This window comes from Phyllobates terribilis, unplaced genomic scaffold (assembly GCF_046119375.1).
Source record: "Phyllobates terribilis strain yellow unplaced genomic scaffold, ASM4611937v1 Scaffold_66__1_contigs__length_7565176, whole genome shotgun sequence".
Taxonomy (NCBI): Eukaryota; Metazoa; Chordata; class Amphibia; order Anura; family Dendrobatidae; genus Phyllobates; species Phyllobates terribilis.
Window position 1 is genome coordinate 3,624,423 of NW_027362826.1, and position 20,703 is coordinate 3,645,125.

The following is a 20,703-nucleotide window of genomic DNA, read 5'->3' on the forward strand; positions in this document are numbered from 1 at the left end:
TCGACAGAGATGTCTCTGCTGGACTCTGAGTTGGGTCGTGAGTTACCTGTTCTTGGTATGGTACTCAATAGACTGTGGTAGTAGTTAGCTGTTGATCCACAGTAGCACTGCTACTGGTGTGACAGTCAGCAGGCTGTGTGGATAATACTGGATTCACCGGAGCAGTACTATAGGGAGTGAGAGGAGACAAGTATTAAGAATAGGGTGCAGGGCTCAAGGGTTAAGGTACGGGGTTCAAAGAGGGTAGTTTTGGATTAGTTACCTTCTAGAGGGTAGCGGGGGGTGTCCTGATTATTTTGGATGACTAGGAGGTATCGGTCCTGGTCCTTCTTGGAGAGAGGTAGAGGATATGTCACACACGGCTGTGGGTTGATGATCTGAGTTAGATCTGCAGGGGGAAGGAATAGGGATAGATCATAAATTAACTGATGTAGCTGTGGTACAAGCCTTGGAGACAAGAGTTTTGGGGTTACCTGTTGGTAGGTACAAGGGGCATCCAGGGACGTCTTAGAATGAGCTGGAGGTAGTAGTCCTGGTCCCTTGTTGAGTGGAGGTAGCACGAGGAGGTCAGAAGTAGGATGCAGCAAGAGGCTTGTACTAGCATGTAATGCCTCTGTTCGCTGTATAGAGATCTGTAGGGAGGGGGAGGGGGTGTATCTGTTAAGGTATCACTGGATTGTGGCTGTAGCCTCCAGTTTTTACCCAGAGATCGTGATTTACCTGCTTCGTAGGGATTAGGGTGTCAATAGTAGATGCTGGTTCAGGTCTCCATAATGTAGATACAGCAGGGTGCTGTAGTAGGAGGCTATAGTTATGTCAGAGGTAACCAGAGATAGGATACAGTAGGAGGCTTATGTTTTCCTATGTTGGGTGCACCAGGAGGCTCTGGCTGGAAACAGTGGGTGCCAGATTCAGCAATAGGTAGGGTGGCTGGTGCAGAGCCCAACTGAAGGGGTTGATAGCAAGTACTGCGGGGAACAGGGAAAAACCGTTAAAGGGTCAGCTGCGTACAGTATGGACTTGGTGGGGCAGGGGCCCGTTGTTACTTACGGTCTGTAGAGGGCTTCACCGTCTGGGGGTGGTCGAGGTCCGGAGCGAGAGCGGAGTCCTGGCCGGTGACTGCCGCGTGCTCGCTACTTCCGGGTAGGAGGAGGAGAGAGAGAGTATGTGGAGAGCGCACGAGAGGAAGGCAGCGTGACGTGGGGTCACGTGGTGTGCAGCGTGCACAAGGTACGGAGGCCTGTGGGCGCCTCTTTAGCTGTGTTAAGGGTCAGTCCGACGCGTTTCAACAACTGCGGCTGTCTTCCTCAGGGATGGCTTAACCCAGTCAAATGGTGTCCTTATATATGCAGGGCTGGTGACGTCATAGGTCAATTTGTTAGTCATTAAATGCAAAGAGCTCTATTTCGCTGTTCAATCCTCTTGGTCTTAAGGTGTTCAGTTTAAAAATCCACTCACTTTCTTTCCTGGACATGCTCTTAATAAAATCTCCTTGTCTCCAGTTCTTGTGGACGATTTGTATACCTACTATTTTAATTCCTTTTATTGACCCATTGTGTTTTTTTATAAAGTGTTTTGAGAGAGGGTGGCCCATGTATTTATTTTTGATGTTCCTTAAATGTTCGTTGATCCTGATGTTCATAGGTCTTTTTGTTCTGCCTATATATAATTTGCCACATGGGCAATATAGCCCGTATATGACCCCTGTGGTGTTGCATGTTATAAAAAGTGGGATGGGGTATATTTCTTTTTGGTGGCTGACGGTGTGTTGTTTTGGTGTGTTTAGGGTTTTGCATGTCTTACATTTTTTGCATGGAAAGAAGCCTTTTAGTTTTTGATGGAATGGGGTTTGAGGTTTTTGAGAACTGGTGTGTATCCTTACTGTGGGGGCTATAATTGATCCTAGGTTACGTGCCTTTTTGAAGATGAATTTGGGTCGGTTTGGGATTTTGTCATCGTGTTCAATTAAATAAAATTATCCCTTGCACTCAATATATATATATTTATTTATTTAAGCACTTTCACTCCAGCTCTGCCAAGTGGACGGAGCATGGTGAAGCCACCTGAGTCACAACTTTCCATAAATTAAGTGCACCCCATCACTATGGTGCGCCTCACCAGAAGTGTTAAGTGGAGTCCACCTCATAATAAACTTTGCTTTTACTTTTGCCCACCCATCTTTAAAGAATCTCTCCCATCAGTTTTTATTCTCTATATATTGCAGTCATCATATTATATAGCACTGTGTACTTACAATTGCTCATTTTGCCTTTCTACCCAGCTTATTGTCATTTACCTAATGGAAAAGAGATGTGATTAAAAACTGACTAGCTGAATCCTTCTAATCTCTATGTTAACACAAGGTGAACTTTTCCTGCATGAGTCATAAGTCCCTGCAGAGGAGGAGGGAGCAGCTGGGTCAGGAGGTGAAGAGGAGAATGATTTTTGCAGGGAAGAGGCTTCCTGTTTCTACACAGAAAAGAATTTACTGGGTAGAAAGGTAAAGTGAGCAATTGTTAGTACACAGTCCTATATAATTACAATATATTAAGAGGATAAGCTCTGATGGGAGAGGTTCTTTAAGACTGTCATGTATTGGGTAATGAGTTGGGGTGTCAGTCTCCATCAGTGCTGGCTGAACACTGACTATCCTGCTCAGATTACTACACATGGCGCTGCTCCTCCCTGTAGTATGGGCTACGCAGGACGGTGCCGAGGCTCCAGATTCTACCTGCACAGCAACAAGGTCCCAACACTTCTACCTCTATAACTTGCCTAATGCAGACGCAAACCTGCAGCCTTTCCACTGAGATCTTGTCGGCCTTCTACACTGCCATGGCTTTGTCTGCACAATGTAGCTTAAAGGGAATGTCCACTTCTTAAGCATCCTAGAAGTCTACAATATAAGGTCAGTATTCCTCTAACCCTCTGCCTTATTTGGCTGCCATTGAAGGCAGTCAGCGAAATGGGTTCAATTTTCTATAGAAGTGGCAGAATTTAACCCCTTCCTGACCGTGTTATTTCCCATCTCTGCATTTTTCTTATTCTTCTAAGAGCAGTAACTTTATCTTTCTGTCAATACAGCCATATGAGGGTTTTTGTTTTTATGCCGTTCACTGATCAGGTTAATTATTTTTATATTTTGATTGGACTTTTACAGAAGTAACGCCCATATGTTTTATTTTAAAATGGGTCATAGAGGGGCAGGGGTGATTTGAATGTTCAGATTATACTTTTTCCTTTTTGTCCCCTTAGGCTGTGTGCCCACGATGCATTTTTTAAGCGTTTCCGCAGCGGCAAAAACACTGCAGAAACGCTTAAAAAACACATGGTAGAAGGCCTGCCATGTTCCCCAATGATAACCCGCATGTGCTGTGCACATGCTGCGGAAATTTCTGCTGCGGATTATCATTGCGGAAAAAAAACGCAGCACTACCAATTATTTTGCGGAAGTGCTGCTTTTTCGCCGCCACTTACTTGCATTAGAACGCATGGATTACGCATCACTGTATATGTAGATGCGCAATCCACGCGTTCCAATGTGCGGATGGTTCCCAGGTCTAGAGGAGAGGAGACCGTCCTCCGGACCCGGGTACTATAGAAACTGTGAAAAAAAGAATAAAATAAAAACTAAATATGATACTTACCTTCTGGCGGCCCCCGCTGCGCCCCTCCTCTCATGCCGGCAAATCGCGATGGACTGAAGGACCTGCGCTGATGTCATAGTCATGTGATGGGTCACGCGACGCTGACGTCGGCAGGTCCTTCAGTGCAGTGTACCGCGATCTGCCAGCAGTCAGCACCGAGTGAAGCAAGACTCTGGGGTCCATCGGAAGGTAAGTATAGATTTATTTTTTATTTTTTGACATTCTCTCGGGTCACACTATATAAATCCATGCCGTTTGCATAGATTTATATAGTGTGACCAAGTTGACAAGCACTTTCCAAGTGATGCTAAAATCGCTTGGAAAGCGCTTGACAACCCGCATGCGGAAATGCATGTTAAGAACTCTTCATTTCCGCATGTCCCTGGCAGGAAAATGCATGTACAATCCGCATGTACAATCCGCATGTACAATCCGCATGTACAATCCACATGCGTTTTTTCTGCCAGGGGAGATGCAGAAACGCTCAGGAAAAATCCGGAGTATTTCTGCATCGTGGGCACATAGCCTTAGGGGACTTGAACATGCAATCATCTGATTTCTTGTTACGTACAGCAATACTGCAGTATATAGCCAGCATTCACAGATCTGTCATGACAGGCATGGGTCTTTTCAGCAGACTCCTTTCTGGCAGTGATGGCATCCCACGATCGTGTTACAGGGGCACAGATGGGCACATGGCATGACTCCCTTCTCAGTTCGCTGTTAATGCCGCTGTCCGTCTCTAACAGGTGGAGCTCTGCCCTACATGTGGCTATTAGAGGTTGATGATGGCTAAATATCACAGCTGGCATATGATGTAACTGCAAATCATGTTGGTAAGGGGTTAAAGTGCCACTCCAGTGGGTTTTTTTTCTTTCACTTTTAGTGCAGAAATGATTTTCAAGTATGTGCTCAGATTGGGCATGGGTGCTGGGATTACTAGTACACCTGACATCCAGGTGGGCATAATTCTGTTCCTTGCGTATTGGAAGACTCTGCCACTGCTGCTTTGGTGTTGGCAATCTTTCAGTTTCTTGCCCATTGATGCTCGGGAACAGTCCTCAAAGTATCTATTTATCGGTCGACCATGACTGCACCACGAGAGAGGGAATCCGCCCACCAAGTACAAGAAACCTACAGGCTTAAAAGGGGCGGCACCTCTCGCCTCAGTTTGGTTTCCTATCCTTGATGAAGGGAACCTGTGGCAGGCTTACCTGTTGAAGATGTACGGATTCTGAAGAATCGAGCTGTCGAGCAGCGCCCACAGCCTGGGGTCGGCAGCTCCAGCATCGCTCTGCGTCAGTGGCTGTGGAGCGGCGCCTATGTCTGGGGTTGGCAGCCCCAGCATCAAATGGGCGCTGGATGGCAGCAGGGGCTGTGCCCCTGTCTGGGGTTGGCAGCCCCAACATCATGCTGGTGCCAGATGGTAAGGGGGAGCTGCGCCCCTGTCTGGGGTGGGCCGCCCCAGTGTCGTTCTGGCGCCAGGCAGTGGTGTCCCTGTGGGAAGTTGCAGCTTCAGTGCCGCATGATACGGCGGGGCCACACGCTTCCGGTCTCTCTATGTAGCCGGAGGCGTGGCATGATGCTGCTGTGCGCCCTGGTGGTCACATGACCGGACCAGGAAGTTCCGGCCACATGTGTGCCGACTCCAAAGGGAGTGCTGCAATAACCTCTACGGCCAGCAGGTGGCACGCCCAGTGGTAGAATTAGCAACCCTTAAATCCCTCTCCCTTAAAACAGCACTACTAATAGCTTTAACCTCTGCTAGGAGGATTGGTCACATTCAGGCTCTGTCTACGGCCTTACCATTTACTCAAATCTTGGATGATAGGCAGGATCAGGTTTAAGCATTACTCTATCTCCCTAAGGTAGCTACTCATTTCCACTGACTTCAGGAAGTAGTACTACCCTCCTTCTGTCCTAATCCGAGTAACCAGAAGGAAGCAGAGTTGCATACATTAGATGTAAGGAGTTGTGTGGTTAGGTACCTCTCGGTTACCAAAGACTTTAGGAAAGAGAGCTCATTGTTTATATCCTACCAAGGGGTTAGGAAAGGGTTTAAAGTCAAGGTCCCCGTAGCTAGATGGATGAGGGAGGCTATTTCTCTAGCTTATGCGTTTAGTGGCGAAGAAGTATCACAAGGGTTGAACGCTCACTCCACCCGGGCTGTCTATCTCCTGGGCAGAGAAGACGGGTGTCTCGATAGACATATGTAAGGCTGCTACCTGGTCTTCTCCCTCTACATTCTATAGGCACTATAGACTGGATATGGGTGTTTCATCTGACCTCACCTTTGGGAGATGGGTGCTCCAAGCTGTGGACCCTCCCTAGACTTCTTAATCTCTACAATTCTCTCGTGGTGCTGTCATGGTCGACCGATGGTCATAAGTTACTTACCGGTAACGGGATTTTTCTGAGACCATGACAGCACCCTTATATTTCCTCCCTTCATGTTTGTGGGAGCACTCTGTTTGTTAGAATTTCACACTTAATGGGTGGTGTATGATAGAGGCATTTTGTGATTGTTTGCTATGTTTATCCTGGCAGTCCTCTCAATACTCTGTAATCCAGACTGAGGCGAGAAGTGGCACCCCTTGTTAAGCCTGTAGGTTTGCTGTCCTTGGTGGGCTGACCCCCCCCCCCCCCATGGTGCTGTCATGGTCTCCGAAAGATCCTGTTACCGGTAAGTAACTTGACTTTTTCCCTATAGGAAAGTCGCTTGTCAAAAGCCACCAGGGCAAAGTGCGCAGTTCTGCATCAAGTGGGAAAACATCAAGAAAAGCTCTGGGAAATGTCAACAAGCAAGTAATGACCCAGAAGAACGGGCAGCCTCTGAAAGGAGACCGGAAAGTGCCAAAGCCTGCGCCCGCTGTTATACAGGTATAATGTATTACCGCAACTCTGATCATACACCGCTCTTGTGTTCTGCCCTGTACTGATGTACAGACTTGTATCTACATAATCCTAAAATGCCACAGGAACATCTGCAAGAAGATCACATGGCATTTTCTACTATTACAAGTCCCATTATTATCTGTTGGATTAAAGTGGGCTAATATCTGGCTAATCTAGCTGTGTAATGTGTATGGGGGTCTCCTGGCTGCCCTAACAAATATTCAGTTCAAATACCCGCTCCTTGTTCTCTAGGCACAAATTGCTTAGAGGCAGCAGATTACCCTCCTCCCCACAGAACACATGAGAGCTCATCTGTATGTTGGGAGAGATGGCTGCTAGCCAAACAGTGTATGGCCAGGCCACAGCTATGCCACAGGGGCTTGGCTGACTCCTTTTCAGATCATATATGGAGAACCTAATGGCAAACACTGGATAAATGAAGCTTGTGACCTGGTTCCTGTTCCCCTCTAGGTTTCTGGCTCTTCTGATAAGACAGACGAGCAGCAGTACCCCGACATTGAGAAGTTTGTTCCCTACAATCCTGCAGGTAACTCTTCCATACCTTGCTGTACCTATTGCCTGCCATTAGCCACTTGCCTTTACATTTAATTTTGAGCATGAGAATCAATTCTAATACTTGCACCTGAAGCTGGATGGGGTTAGTGAATTTGTCACCAGGATTTTGCTGCCCCATCTGAGAGCAGCATGACTTAGGGGCAGAGACCCTGATTACAGTGATGGATCACTTGGTGCAGTTCAGAGTAACTGTGTCTGCTGCAGATCTACAAATGCTCTGAATGCTGGGCTCTGTATAACCCCACCCACATCACTGATTGGTAGCTTTCTGCCTATGCACAGTGTACAGAACTATCCATCCATTGTGGGGACAGGGTTGGACTACATGGCAGAAGCTTTACTAGTCATCTGGTGGCAGTCTCCTGCTTGTGGAGGATCTCTTATCAAAACTACAGCAATCAGCCCAGAAAGCAACACGTCACTGGAATTGGGGATCTTTGTCCCCACGTTGTGCTGCTCTCAGATCAGGTGGCAATAAACCTGGTGACAGATTCCCTTTAAATGCAGTTTAGGGCCATCTCTGTTACACTCTTACTCTCTATTAGCTGCAATGTCCCATCTGCCTAATGCAGCCACAGATCTCATGGCTGCAGTATCCGGATCTTCAGAAACTCGCTGACATCGTGTCAGTTAATCCAATGAGTGTTTGCAGTGACAGCAATGTCTGTTAGCTGGGCTTCTGCTGCTGCTCAGTTGTGGAGGAGAGCAGACAGATGTCAGTGTGGTGTTCGGAGGCTCCTGGGGCCCCTGCACGTGACATCAGAGATCCAGAGTGTGGTCTGGGGCTCCACTATACAGGTGGGACTTTGCAGCTATTTGGGGGTGGGGAGAGGAGGGCACAACACTGACGTGTGCAGTGAAGGTGGTTAAAGTTCATTGACGCTAGATGACTCATTTTGTTGCATTGAGCCCATAGACAAACTAGGAATGCCAAAGAACCAATCAAGAACAACCGAACTAAATAGTCAAATTCTGCAAAAATAGGAAATTTAAAAAACGTATAATGAATACACGGTTAAGTAAGTGACACCGTAGAGACAGGCACTCACACCAATGTACATACAATAGTTAAAATAGAAAAATATAGAATAGATGTATACTACCAAGAGTAGTTCTAGAACGCACACCAGGGGTAGGTGTAGAACCGCCCGCCAGGGTTAGTACTGGAACCGCCCACTGGCACCAGGGGTAGTACTGGAACCGCCCACTGGCACCAGGGGTAGTACTGGAACCGCCCACTGGTGCCAGGGGTAGTACTGGGACCGCCCACTGGCGCCAAGGGTAGTACTGGGACTGCCCACTGGCGCCAAGGGTAGTACTGGGACCGCCCACTGGCGCCAAGGGTAGTACTGGAACCGCCCACTGGCGCCAGGGGTAGTACTGGAACCGCCCACTGGCGCCAGGGGTAGTACTGGAACCGCCCACTGGCGCCAGGGGTCATACTGGAACCGCCCACTGGCGCCAGGGGTCGTACTGGAACCGCCCACTGGCACCAGGGGTCGTACTGGAACCGCCCACTGGCGCCAGGGGTCGTACTGGAACCGCCCACTGGCGCCAGGGGTCGTACTGGAACCGCCCACTGGCGCCAAGGGTCGTACTGGGACCGCCCACTGGCACCAAGGGTAGTACTGGGACCGCCCACTGGCGCCAAGGGTAGTACTGGGACCGCCCACTGGCGCCAAGGGTAGTACTGGAACCGCCCACTGGCGCCAGGGGTAGTACTGGAACCGCCCACTGGCGCCAGGGGTCGTACTTGAACCGCCCACTGGCGCCAGGGGTCGTACTGGAACCGCCCACTGGCGCCAGGGGTCGTACTGGAACCGCCCACTGGCGCCAGGGGTCGTACTGGAACCGCCCACTGGCGCCAGGGGTCGTACTGGAACCGCCCACTGGCGCCAGGGGTCGTACTGGAACCGCCCACTGGCGCCAGGGGTCGTACTGGAACCGCCCACTGGCGCCAGGGGTAGTTCTTGAACCGCCCACCAGGAGCATACCAGGAACAGTACTAGAACCGCCCACGAGGACTTGCACGCTAGGAGTAATTCTAGAACCGCCCACCGGCACCAGGGGTTGTTCAGGAACCGCCCGCTAGGGGTAGATCTAGAACCGCCCTCCAGCACCAGGAGTAATTCTAGAACCGCCCACCATCACCAGGGGTTGTTCTGGAACCGCCCACCAGGGGTAGTTCTAGAACCGCCCACCAAAACTAGGGGTAGTTCTAGAACCAACCACCAGGGGTAATTCTAGAACCGCCCACCATCACCAGGGGTTGTTCAGGAACCACCCGCCAGGGGTAGATCTAGAACCGCCCTCCAGCACCAGGAGTAATTCTAGAACCACCCACCATCACCAGGGGTTGTTCTGGAACCGCCCACCAGGGTAGTTCTAGAACCGCCCACCAAAACTAGGAGTAGTTATATAACCGCCCACCAGGAGCAGTACTAGAACTGCACACTAGGAGTACTTCTAAAACCGCCCATCAGCACCAGGGGTTGTTCCAGAACCATCCGCCAGGGGTTGTTCTAGAACCACCAGCACCAGGAGCAGTACTAGAACTGCCAACACCAGGAGCAGTACTAGAACTGCCAGCACCAGGAGCAGTACTACAGTAGAACCGGCAGCACCAGGAGCAGTACTAGAACCGCCATCACCAGGAGCAGTACTAGAACCGCCCCGCCAGGAGCAGTACTAGAACCGCCAGCACCAGTACTAGACCCGCCCCGCCAGGAGCAGTACTAGACCCGCCATCACCAGGAGCAGTACTAGACCCGCCCCGCCAGGAGCAGTACTAGACCCGCCCCACCAGGAGCAGTACTAGACCCGCCCCGCCAGGAGCAGTACTAGACCCGCCCCGCCAGGAGCAGTACAAGACCCGCCCCGCCAGGAGCAGTACAAGACCTGCCCCGCCAGGAGCAGTAGTAGACCCGCCCCGCCAGGAGCAGTACTAGACCCGCCCCGCCAGCACCAGGAGCAGTACTAGAACCGCCAGCACCAGGAGCAGTACTAGAACCGCCAGCACCAGGAGCAGTACTAGAACCGCCAGCACCAGGAGCAGGACTAGAACCGCCAGCACCAGGAGCAGGACTAGAACCGCCAGCACCAGGAGCAGGACTAGAACCGCCAGCACCAGGAGCAGGACTAGAACCGCCAGCACCAGGTGCAGTACTAGACCCGCCCCGCCAGGAGCAGTACTAGACCCGCCCCGCCAGGAGCAGTACTAGACCCGCCCCGCCAGGAGCAGTACTAGACCCGCCCCGCCAGGAGCAGTACTAGACCCACCCCGCCAGGAGCAGTACTAGACCCGCCCCACCAGGAGCAGTACTAGACCCGCCCCGCCAGGAGCAGGACTAGACCCGCCCACCAGCAGCAGGAGCAGGACTAGAACCGCCAGCACCAGGAGCAGTACTAGAACCGCCAGCGCCAGGAGCAGTACTAGAACCGCCCCGCCAGGAGCAGTACTAGAGCCGCCCCGCCAGGAGCAGTACTAGAGCCGCCCCGCCAGGAGCAGTACTAGAGCCGCCCCGCCAGGAGCAGTACTAGAGCCGCCCCGCCAGGAGCAGTACTAGAGCCGCCCCGCCAGGAGCAGTACTAGAGCCGCCCCGCCAGGAGCAGTACTAGAGCCGCCCCGCCAGGGGCAGTACTAGAGCCGCCCCGCCAGGGGCAGTACTAGAGCCGCCCCGCCAGGAGCAGTACTAGAGCCGCCCTGCCAGGGGCAGTACTAGAGCCGCCCCGCCAGGAGCAGTACTAGAGCCGCCCCGCCAGGAGCAGTACTAGAACCGCCCCGCCAGGAGCAGTGCTAGAACCCGCCCGCCAGCACTAGGAGTAGTTTGAGAACCGCCCACAGTCAGCAGAGGGTAGTTTTTTGACCGCCCCACAGTCAGCAGAGGGTAGTTTTTTGACCGCCCCACAGTCAGCAGAGGGTAGTTTTTTGACCGCCCCACAGTCAGCAGAGGGGGTAGTTTTTTGACCGCCCCACAGTCAGCCGAGGGGGTAGTTTTTTGACCGCCCCACAGTCAGCAGAGGGGGTAGTTTTTTGACCGCCCCACAGTCAGCAGAGGGGGTAGTTTTTTGACCGCCCCACAGTCAGCCGAGGGGGTAGCTTTTTGACCGCTCCACAGTCAGCCGAGGGGGTAGCTTTTTGACCGCCCCACAGTCAGCCGAGGGGGTAGCTTTTTGACCGCCCCACAGTCAGCCGAGGGGGTAGCTTTTTGACCGCCCCACAGTCAGCCGAGGGGGTAGCTTTTTGACCGCCCCACAGTCAGCCGAGGGGGTAGCTTTTTGACCGCCCCACAGTCAGCCGAGGGGGTAGCTTTTTGACCGCCCCACAGTCAGCCGAGGGGGTAGCTTTTTGACCGCCCCACAGTCAGCCGAGGGGGTAGCTTTTTGACCGCCCCACAGTCAGCCGAGGGGGTAGCTTTTTGACCGCCCCACAGTCAGCCGAGGGGGTAGCTTTTTGACCGCCCCACAGTCAGCCGAGGGGGTAGCTTTTTGACCGCCCCACAGTCAGCCGAGGGGGTAGCTTTTTGACCGCCCCACAGTCAGCCGAGGGGGTAGCTTTTTGACCGCCCCACAGTCAGCCGAGGGGGTAGCTTTTTGACCGCCCCACAGTCAGCCGAGGGGGTAGCTTTTTGACCGCCCCACAGTCAGCCGAGGGGGTAGCTTTTTGACCGCCCCACAGTCAGCCGAGGGGGTAGCTTTTTGACCGCCCCACAGTCAGCCGAGGGGGTAGCTTTTTGACCGCCCCACAGTCAGCCGAGGGGGTAGCTTTTTGACCGCCCCACAGTCAGCCGAGGGGGTAGCTTTTTGACCGCCCCACAGTCAGCCGAGGGGGTAGCTTTTTGACCGCCCCACAGTCAGCCGAGGGGGTAGCTTTTTGACCGCCCCACAGTCAGCCGAGGGGGTAGCTTTTTGACCGCCCCACAGTCAGCCGAGGGGGTAGCTTTTTGACCGCCCCACAGTCAGCCGAGGGGGTAGCTTTTTGACCACCCCACAGTCAGCCGAGGTTGTAGCTTTTTGACCGCCCCACAGTCAGCCGAGGGAGTAGTTTATTGACCGCCCCACAGTCAGCCGAGGGGGTAGTTTATTGACCGCCCCACAGTCAGCCGAGGGGGTAGTTTTCTGACCGCCCCACAGTCAGCCGAGGGGGTAGTTTTCTGACCGCCCCACAGTCAGCCGAGGGGGTAGTTTTCTGACCGCCCCACAGTCAGCCGAGGGGGTAGTTTTCTGACCGCCCCACAGTCAGCCGAGGGGGTAGTTTTCTGACCGCCCCACAGTCAGCCGAGGGGGTAGTTTTCTGACCGCCCCACAGTCAGCCGAGGGGGTAGTTTTCTGACCGCCCCACAGTCAGCCGAGGGGGTAGTTTTTTGACCGCCCCACAGTCAGCCGAGGGGGTAGTTTTATGACCGCCCCACAGTCACCAGAGGGTAGTTTTATGACCGCCCCACAGTCACCAGAGGGTAGTTTTATGACCGCCCCACAGTCACCAGAGGGTAGCCCCTAACCTATTAGTCCCCTGTGCAGCTGCACTGGTTGCACCAATGATATCCACTTAGCCTAGTAAAATCTATCATCCCTTATCAAAGCTGAGCAACAAAAAACTCTCCTAGTTACCCATAGCAATCAGAAATTAAAAGGGTATTCCCATCTCCAAGATCCTATCGCAATATATAGTAGGTGTAATAATAATAATATTAGCAAATACCTCCAATAAGAAATGTAGAATAGTTTTTCTGATTCGCTATGTTTCTTTCCTCATGTGCAGGCATTGCAGGACCTTAGGTATCTATGGTTACGACCACTAGCAACTAGATAACTATCGCTATAAGTGGTTTGTAAGCATGGATAGCTAAGGTCCTGCAATGCCTGCACATGAGGGAAGAGACATGGCGAATCAGAAAAACTATTCTACATTTCTAATTGGAGGTATTTGCTAACATTATTATTATTACACCTACTCCATATTCCACAGTGATATAAAAAAAGAATAAAAAGGGGAGACAAGGGGCGCAGAGTCTAAGTGTAGATGAATATGTGCATTTGCCACAACAATATTTGTTTTTTGCACTCACCCTTTAGATGTCTTGTAATTTCACTCAAATGATCTGTATAGTGGATCAGCTCTTTGCAATCCTCTGGTCTGCAGCACAAATGCGGGAACTATGTCAGCCCTGGTATAAGGCTTGCATGTTGGATATTGTAGTGGAGAGAAGATTTCCCTTTTTCGGCGCTTCCAGAGGATAAGGATCGTTACAGATGAATTCTTTTTCTCAAAATCAGATTTATTCGGACACTATATTAAGAACAAACAACGTGTTTCTGCCAGCAACGGCCTTCATCAGGTATAATATGCACTTGTAAGGACTTTAAGGGAAGACAATCTTTATAGACTAGTTACTCTTAAGATGTCGTGTTTTTTTTTTTTTTCTTTCCTTGACTTGGTTGAATTGATTAGGATTGACACCACACCCCAATTAAGTTAGGAGAGTGGGTAGTTGTTCAGCATTACATTCTAGCACCATTCTGTGTACTAGAATGGTAGATTTTTTTATATTAGAATGAACATATATATAATAAAATTCCTTTCTCTTATCATTTCCTTCACTTTCCCCTCCTTATATATATAGAAAGAGAAAGTGATATATAATAGTAATTTTAGAATACATAGTTGTGATTAAAATATACCTGGTGATGGTTATATTTATATATAAAAAAATAATAATAAATAAATTACATAGTACTGATCATAAAAATACATAATTGTTAGTCTAGTATATAAAAAAATTCATAAAATATAACAGTTATTTTTACAGGAATGAGATCTTACAATAAAACAAATATTATTTTCAGTATTGGTAAATAGGGCTGTGCATTATTAAATATACATTTTTTTTCTTCTTTTTCCCCCTCACACATTTTCCACTATATCATTAAGACCATCTGGATATAGGGTTTTCAATCTAAAGATCCAAAAAGACTCTTTTCTGTTTAGTTTCTGGAGTTACCTTTATGTCAAATTGTTTGTGGTGTTTAACTAAAAGGTGTCTGGACAAACTGTGTTTTAAAAAAACTTTTTTGGTGTTGTGTCTGTGGCCATTCATACGCGACCGCAGTGTCTGTGTAGTGCGGCCCACGTATTGAAGACCACAGGCACAATTGATCACGTAGATAATGTGATCACTCTCACAAGTAAGGTGCTGGCTTATATTTATTGTCTCTCCTGTGCTTCTTGATGTGATACATTTTTGTTTGTGGCTAATGATATTGCAGCAATGACATTTTTTTGATCCACATCTAAAAACTCCAAGGGGATTTTGTATAGGAGTCTTTTTTGGTCTTAAAGGAGAGAGGGGTTTCCCTAAGACACTAGGCGCAATAATGTTCCCAATAGTAACCGCCCTCCGGAATGTGATACCAGGATTCTCCGGTAGCCACTTTTTGAGAAAGGAATCCCTTCTTAGAATGTACCAATACTTTTTTTAAAAATAATAAATACAAAAATACTGAAAAAATATCATTCAGTACCAAAGACAATATTTCAAAATCAGAGAAGTTAGCTCTCAAGCAATTGAAAAATAATAAAAAAAAATAGTCATCAGACAAGCTGATAAAGGAGGTGGAGTGGTCATTCAGGACAGGGAAACATATCTGCAGGAAGCTCACAATATCCTAGCAGATAAAAAATACTATAACAAATTAGATACAGATCCTGCAAAAACATTTAAATCAGAATACCACATGTTCATAAATGTAGCATATTCACAAAATATTATCAATAAAAAAGAAAAACGTTTCCTGACAAACAAAAACCCAAACACAGCAATTTTTTATCATTTACCAAAGGTCCACAAAAACCCTGTAGTACCACCAGGTAGACCGATTATTTCCGGTATTGGATCTCTAACTAGTCAGTTATCTCACTATATAGACTTACATCTTCAGGACCTTGTAAAAAAGCTACCGTCTTTCCTCCATGATTCTTACCAACTTATAAAGGAATATAGTTCTTTAAACTGGGAAAATGATTATCTTTTCATTACACTGGATGTGAATGCTCTGTACTCCAATATAGAACATAATATGGGAGTTGAAGCAGTATCACACTATTTATCTGAGATTCCAAATATGCCGTCGGCCCAGAGAGATTTCCTTCTATCAGGCTTAAAGTTTATATTGGAGCATAATGTTTTTGAATTCCAGGGTGAATTGTTCCTGCAGCAGTTTGGCACCGCGATGGGGACTCGGGTCGCGCCAAGTTTCGCTAATCTTTTTATGGGGCGATTCGAGTCCTCATCTCCCATCAGCCAAACACCATTTAAGGAACACATATTGCTATATAGACGCTATATAGATGATTTAATCATCTTCTGGAAGGGCACAGAAAAACAAGCTATTTCTCTTATAGAGGAACTTAACAAAAATAGTTGGGGTATTTCATTCACATATAACATGGATAAAGAAAAAATCCATTATCTGGACCTGGAAATCAGTCACTCTAATAATAAAATTATAAGTAAAACCTTTTTTAAAAAAAACGGATTCTAATGGATTTTTGGACTTTCGGAGCGCACATTATCCAAAATGGAAGCAGAACATACTGTTCAGCCAATAGCTGCGCATCCGAAAGAACAATACGAAAGACAAAGATTATGTGGAACAATCCAAAATTCGGACTAAAAAATTCTTGGATAAAAAACACCCCAAAAAATTGATAGCAGAAGCCTATGAAACCAACCTGAAAAAAACTCAAAATGAATGTCTGTATGAAAAACTCACAGAAAAAAAACAGTGCTCTGTTATAGACAATGAACAAACAAATACGTACAAAAAGAGAGATAAAGAAAATAATAAAAGATGGCAATATAATTTTATTACTGCTTTTAATCAGGGAAGTGTGAAAGTAAGACAGATTTTAAAAAAGTATTGGTACATTCTAAGAAGGGATTCCTTTCTCAAAAAGTGGCTACCGGAGAATCCTGGTATCACATTCCGGAGGGGGGTTACTATTGGGAACATTATTGCGCCTAGTGTCTTAGGGAAACCCCTCTCTCCTTTAAGACCAAAAAAGACTCCTATACAAAATCCCCTTGGAGTTTTTAGATGTGGATCAAAAAAATGTCATTGCTGCAATATCATTAGTCACAAACAAAAATGTATCACATCAAGAAGCACAGGAAAGACAATAAATATAAACCAGCACCTTACTTGTGAGAGTGATCACGCTATCTACGTGATCAATTGTGCCTGTGGTCTTCAATACGTGGGCCGCACTACACAGACACTGCGGTCGCGTATGAATGGCCACAGACACAACACCAAAAAAGGTTTTTTAAAACACAGTTTGTCCAGACACCTTTTAGTTAAACACCACAAACAATTTGACATAAAGGTAACTCCAGAAACTAAACAGAAAAGAGTCTTATTGGATCTTTAGATTGAAAACCCTATATCCAGATGGTCTTAATGATATAGTGGAAAATGTGTGAGGGGGAAAAAGAAGAAAAAAAATGTATATTTAATAATGCACAGTCCTATTTACCAATACTGAAAATAATATTTGTTTTATTGTAAGATCTCATTCCTGTAAAAATAACTGTTATATTTTATGATTTTTTTTTATATACTAGACTAACAATTATGTATTTTTATGATCAGTACTATGTAATTTATTTATTTATTTTTTTATATATATAAATATAACCATCACCAGGTATATTTTAATCACAACTATGTATTCTAAAATTACTATTATATATCACTTTCTCTTTCTATATATATAAGGAGGGGAAAGTGAAGGAAATGATAAGAGAAAGGAATTTTATTATATATATGTTCATTCTAATATCAAAAAATATACCATTCTAGTACACAGAATGGTGCTAGAATGTAATGCTGAACAACTACCCACTCTCCTAACTTAATTGGGGTGTGGTGTCAATCCTAATCAATTCAACCAAGTCAAGGAAAGAAAAAAAAAACCACGACATCTTAAGAGTAACTAGTCTATAAAGATTGTCTTCCCTTAAAGTCCTTACAAGTGCATATTATACCTGATGAAGGCTGTTGCTGGCAGAAACGCGTTGTTTGTTCTTAATATAGTGTCCGAATAAATCTGATTTTGAGAAAAAAAATTCATCTGTAACGATCCTTATCCTCTGGAAGCGCCGAAAAAGGGAAATCTTCTCTCCACTACAACCTACTCCATATTGGGAGAGGATTTGGAGATGGGAATACCCCTGTAATAAAAGCTGAGCTCTGACTGGTTGCTATGGGTAACGAGAATAGTTGTAATTCTGCTCCATAATCTACATAATTTCTCCCCTTTCTCATCATTCAGGTGGATGTGACGGGGTCCTGGGCCTCCTCCTCCGCTTCCATCCGGTCAGTCTTGTCATGGCTCAGTGAAGGCTAAGAAGCGGGTTATTCTGTTCTTCTTGGCTTCTCCTGTCCCTATTCTCCAATCGATTCTTCTTGCCTTCCTTGTGGTTTGTGAGCTCCCGTGTGTCTCCTCTCACCTGCGCTCCTGTGTATGCAGGCACCTGCCATTGTGATGTCATCGCTATGTCATAGATTCCACATTCCGGCACCTGCCATTGTGATGTCATCGCTATGTCGCCATGCTTCCACATGCTGGTATGTGCCTCTGTGATATCACAGCTTTGGCCAATATGGCTGTAGTCCTGGGGCAGCATAAGTCACATGACTGGTACAAGTCGTATGGTTCAGGACATTGCAGTCCAATTGAAGAAATCATTACTTGATTACAATCCGGTTTTCCACACAATTTACCTCACACACATTATTTACACCAGTGCATTATTAATGGCCGTACAGAACTAGCCCTCAAAAAGGCTGGGTTTATTGAGGTCCTGACAAGACCAGGTAATGAAGGGTTTATTACAGGGTTTGATATGGAGGTTGGATGTGGAACTAGGAATGTGATAGGCTGGTGGTGGAGTTCTAGTGAGATTTATATAATAGGAGGGCAGCCATATTTGGCGTGACATTCAGTGCTGGCTTCACTTTCCTCTCCTACAGACATCATTGACATCTGGAGGAGGTGGGAGAGCAGCTGCAGCGGTCAATTCCTCCAAAGTACGAGAGAGTGACGACACCTCTGATTGGCCGCAGGGATCGCGGGCCCCGGGAGAGCCAGTGCTGACACTGCTGGAATGGCCAAACCAGGTCTTCATAGGTAATTGAATAAAATGGAGGTTTATTTAGAATAAAGTTACAAGTAAAGGTATAGATAAGGATAAGATATAAAAACCTTATACAGAAACCTCTATGAATGAGAAGTGGGTCTGCCTTCTTGCAAAAGGGTGCAGTATTTAAATGTAAATTTCTCTCATGCATGGAGTTTCCACGCACGCCCAGACAATATAATGAAATGACATGGAAATCTGTATTCCAAGCAAAACATCCATATTCACAGGTGATTAGAATGAGAGAAAAATGTATTTTGAATAATAGTTACAGTTCAGAGATGGAGATGAGACATAAAATGCGTATACAGGACCCCTATGAATGAGAGAGGGACCTACTCTGTTACAGAAGAGTGCAGGATCTAAACCAAAGTTCTGGCTCACAGTAACAAAGTTTCCATGCATGTTCAGATTAAACATTACAATTCTTAGTTCTCAAGGATAAGTCTGTTGCAGGAGACCTCCAGACGCCTGGTTTCTGGGAGTACATTTTATCTATAGAATAACATGGTACTGAACTTTCTAACAATATCTGCAGGCTCAGCCTTGATTTCCCTTACAGAAACAAAACATGATTTAATAAAGCTAGACTATATCAGACGTATCACAAGTAATATAACATATTGGAAAATTATGGATTATAATTACTGTATTGATTATTTTCTTTATTAGAAATATTTAAAGTAAAATATAATTAGTACTTAAGCATAAATCTGACAAGGAGGCTTCCAGGCGGTTTGTTTCTGAAAGAATATCTGATCTATAGTGCAATGTCTTACAGAACCTTCTGACCATATCGGAAGCTTAGCACAGAGGCAGATCTGTTTTCCGGCACCCGGAGCAAGAATTCAGTTTGGCGCCCCCCACACACACCGCTCATGCAGTTTGAATAGTAGTCATGTGACCGCTCATATACGATTTGCTTTTTGACAGTCACGTGACTAGCTGCTCTTCCTAATTCTCTCAATTTCAGTGAAAAACGACAGCCCCTATTTCATGAAGAGAAGCAGGATTAAAGGCTAGTTGTCACATAACCGTAAGTATGAAAATCACATACGAGTGGTCATGTGGTGTCTGCTGGACCCAGCTAGCAGAGCTGAATCCTGACATTGAGTATATTGCACGCTGTTAAGGTTGGGCATGCTACAGTACTTAATTTTATAATTAAAAGGGTTGTCCAGGTTTGTGATTAAAGTCGGCAGTAACTCTAGGTGGCTGCAGACTTCTGAATACTTGCAGCACATGCACTGCACACTTTCACCTTTCCTCCAGCACAGGAGAATCCTGAAAGGTCATGTGAGTGCAAGTATGAGATTTTCATACTTCTGGCCACATTCCAACTAAACGTGACCAGCCTCACTCAAGTCATTTGTATAGAATGAGGCCACGCATGTCTAGTTGGCATGTGACCAAGTGTATGCAAATCGCATAATTGTGGTTTCAAGATTTCCTGCTCTCACCACTAGCGCCAGAGAATCCTGACCGCATGCAGTGCACATGCGCACGGTGAAAATTCAGAGGTCTGCTGTCAGTGATTGCAGACTTTCATCACAAATTTGAACAACCCTTTTAATTTTCCTAAAACAAATAAAAACAGAGTAACTCTTGTCAGACAGCACAACACTTTATTAATATGGCCATGTATCATGTAATTTTATAAGTTATGGACTGTTCAATGTGTACAGGATCAGAACCAATAACTGCACAAAAATACATCAACATAACTACCAGCAGTATGCAAAAATACAGCATCACAACCCTCATCAGTACAGTACAACACCAGAACCACCATCAGTACATGTACTGTCTCCTCCTTGGTATGTCCTCACACTGTCTCTTCATGTTACCCCTTTCCCCACATTACCCAGTCTCTATTATGTGCCCGCACTAACTTTTCTCCTCCTATACTGTCTCCTGACACCCCCCCCACCATTCCTTATACTATTTCTGCACACATCCCCCCCCCGTTCCTCATTATTTCCACACACCCATTCACGCTTGCTCCTCGCACATTCCCTCCCCGCAGTGTTTCCACACCCATTCCTCACCCCCGCTCACTATTCTGTTTCCTCACACATTCTCCTCTCGCTCTCCGTACTGTTTTTTCACACATTCTCTCCATACTGTCTCCTCAAATTCACCCAGCATTACAATAATTCTTTGGTTCCTTCAGCTTAATTGGAGCGCTTGCCACACCAACAGACATTCTTCACGCCTATGTGTCGCTGAAGAGTGTCATCAGCAGTATAATCAGATGACCTGATGACGCTGCTGACGTCGCCCTGACCCAGAAGTGCGGGAAGTCAGTGCTTGAATTGTTCTTGTGCATGAAAGACGTGAGTAAAGTTGATTGCTGGGAGCCGTTGTTGCACCTGCTCTGAGCC

General features: G+C 46.9%; 1 protein-coding gene across 3 annotated transcripts in view; it reads left to right on the forward strand.

Moving 5' to 3' along the window:
- Positions 1–20,703, forward strand: part of LOC141193551 (securin-like) — a 68,712-nt gene that overhangs the window by 38,409 nt on the left and 9,600 nt on the right. For all 3 annotated transcript variants that reach the window (XR_012266461.1, XR_012266460.1, XM_073662152.1), the window contains 4 exons: positions 6,358–6,527; positions 7,014–7,089; positions 17,452–17,495; positions 18,153–18,309. Coding sequence is in view for 1 of the 3 variants with exons in the window: in XM_073662152.1 (XP_073518253.1) it covers positions 6,358–6,527; positions 7,014–7,089; positions 17,452–17,495; positions 18,153–18,309 (447 nt within the window). In the remaining 2 variants the exon portion in view is untranslated. The remainder of the gene's footprint in view (positions 1–6,357; positions 6,528–7,013; positions 7,090–17,451; positions 17,496–18,152; positions 18,310–20,703) is intronic.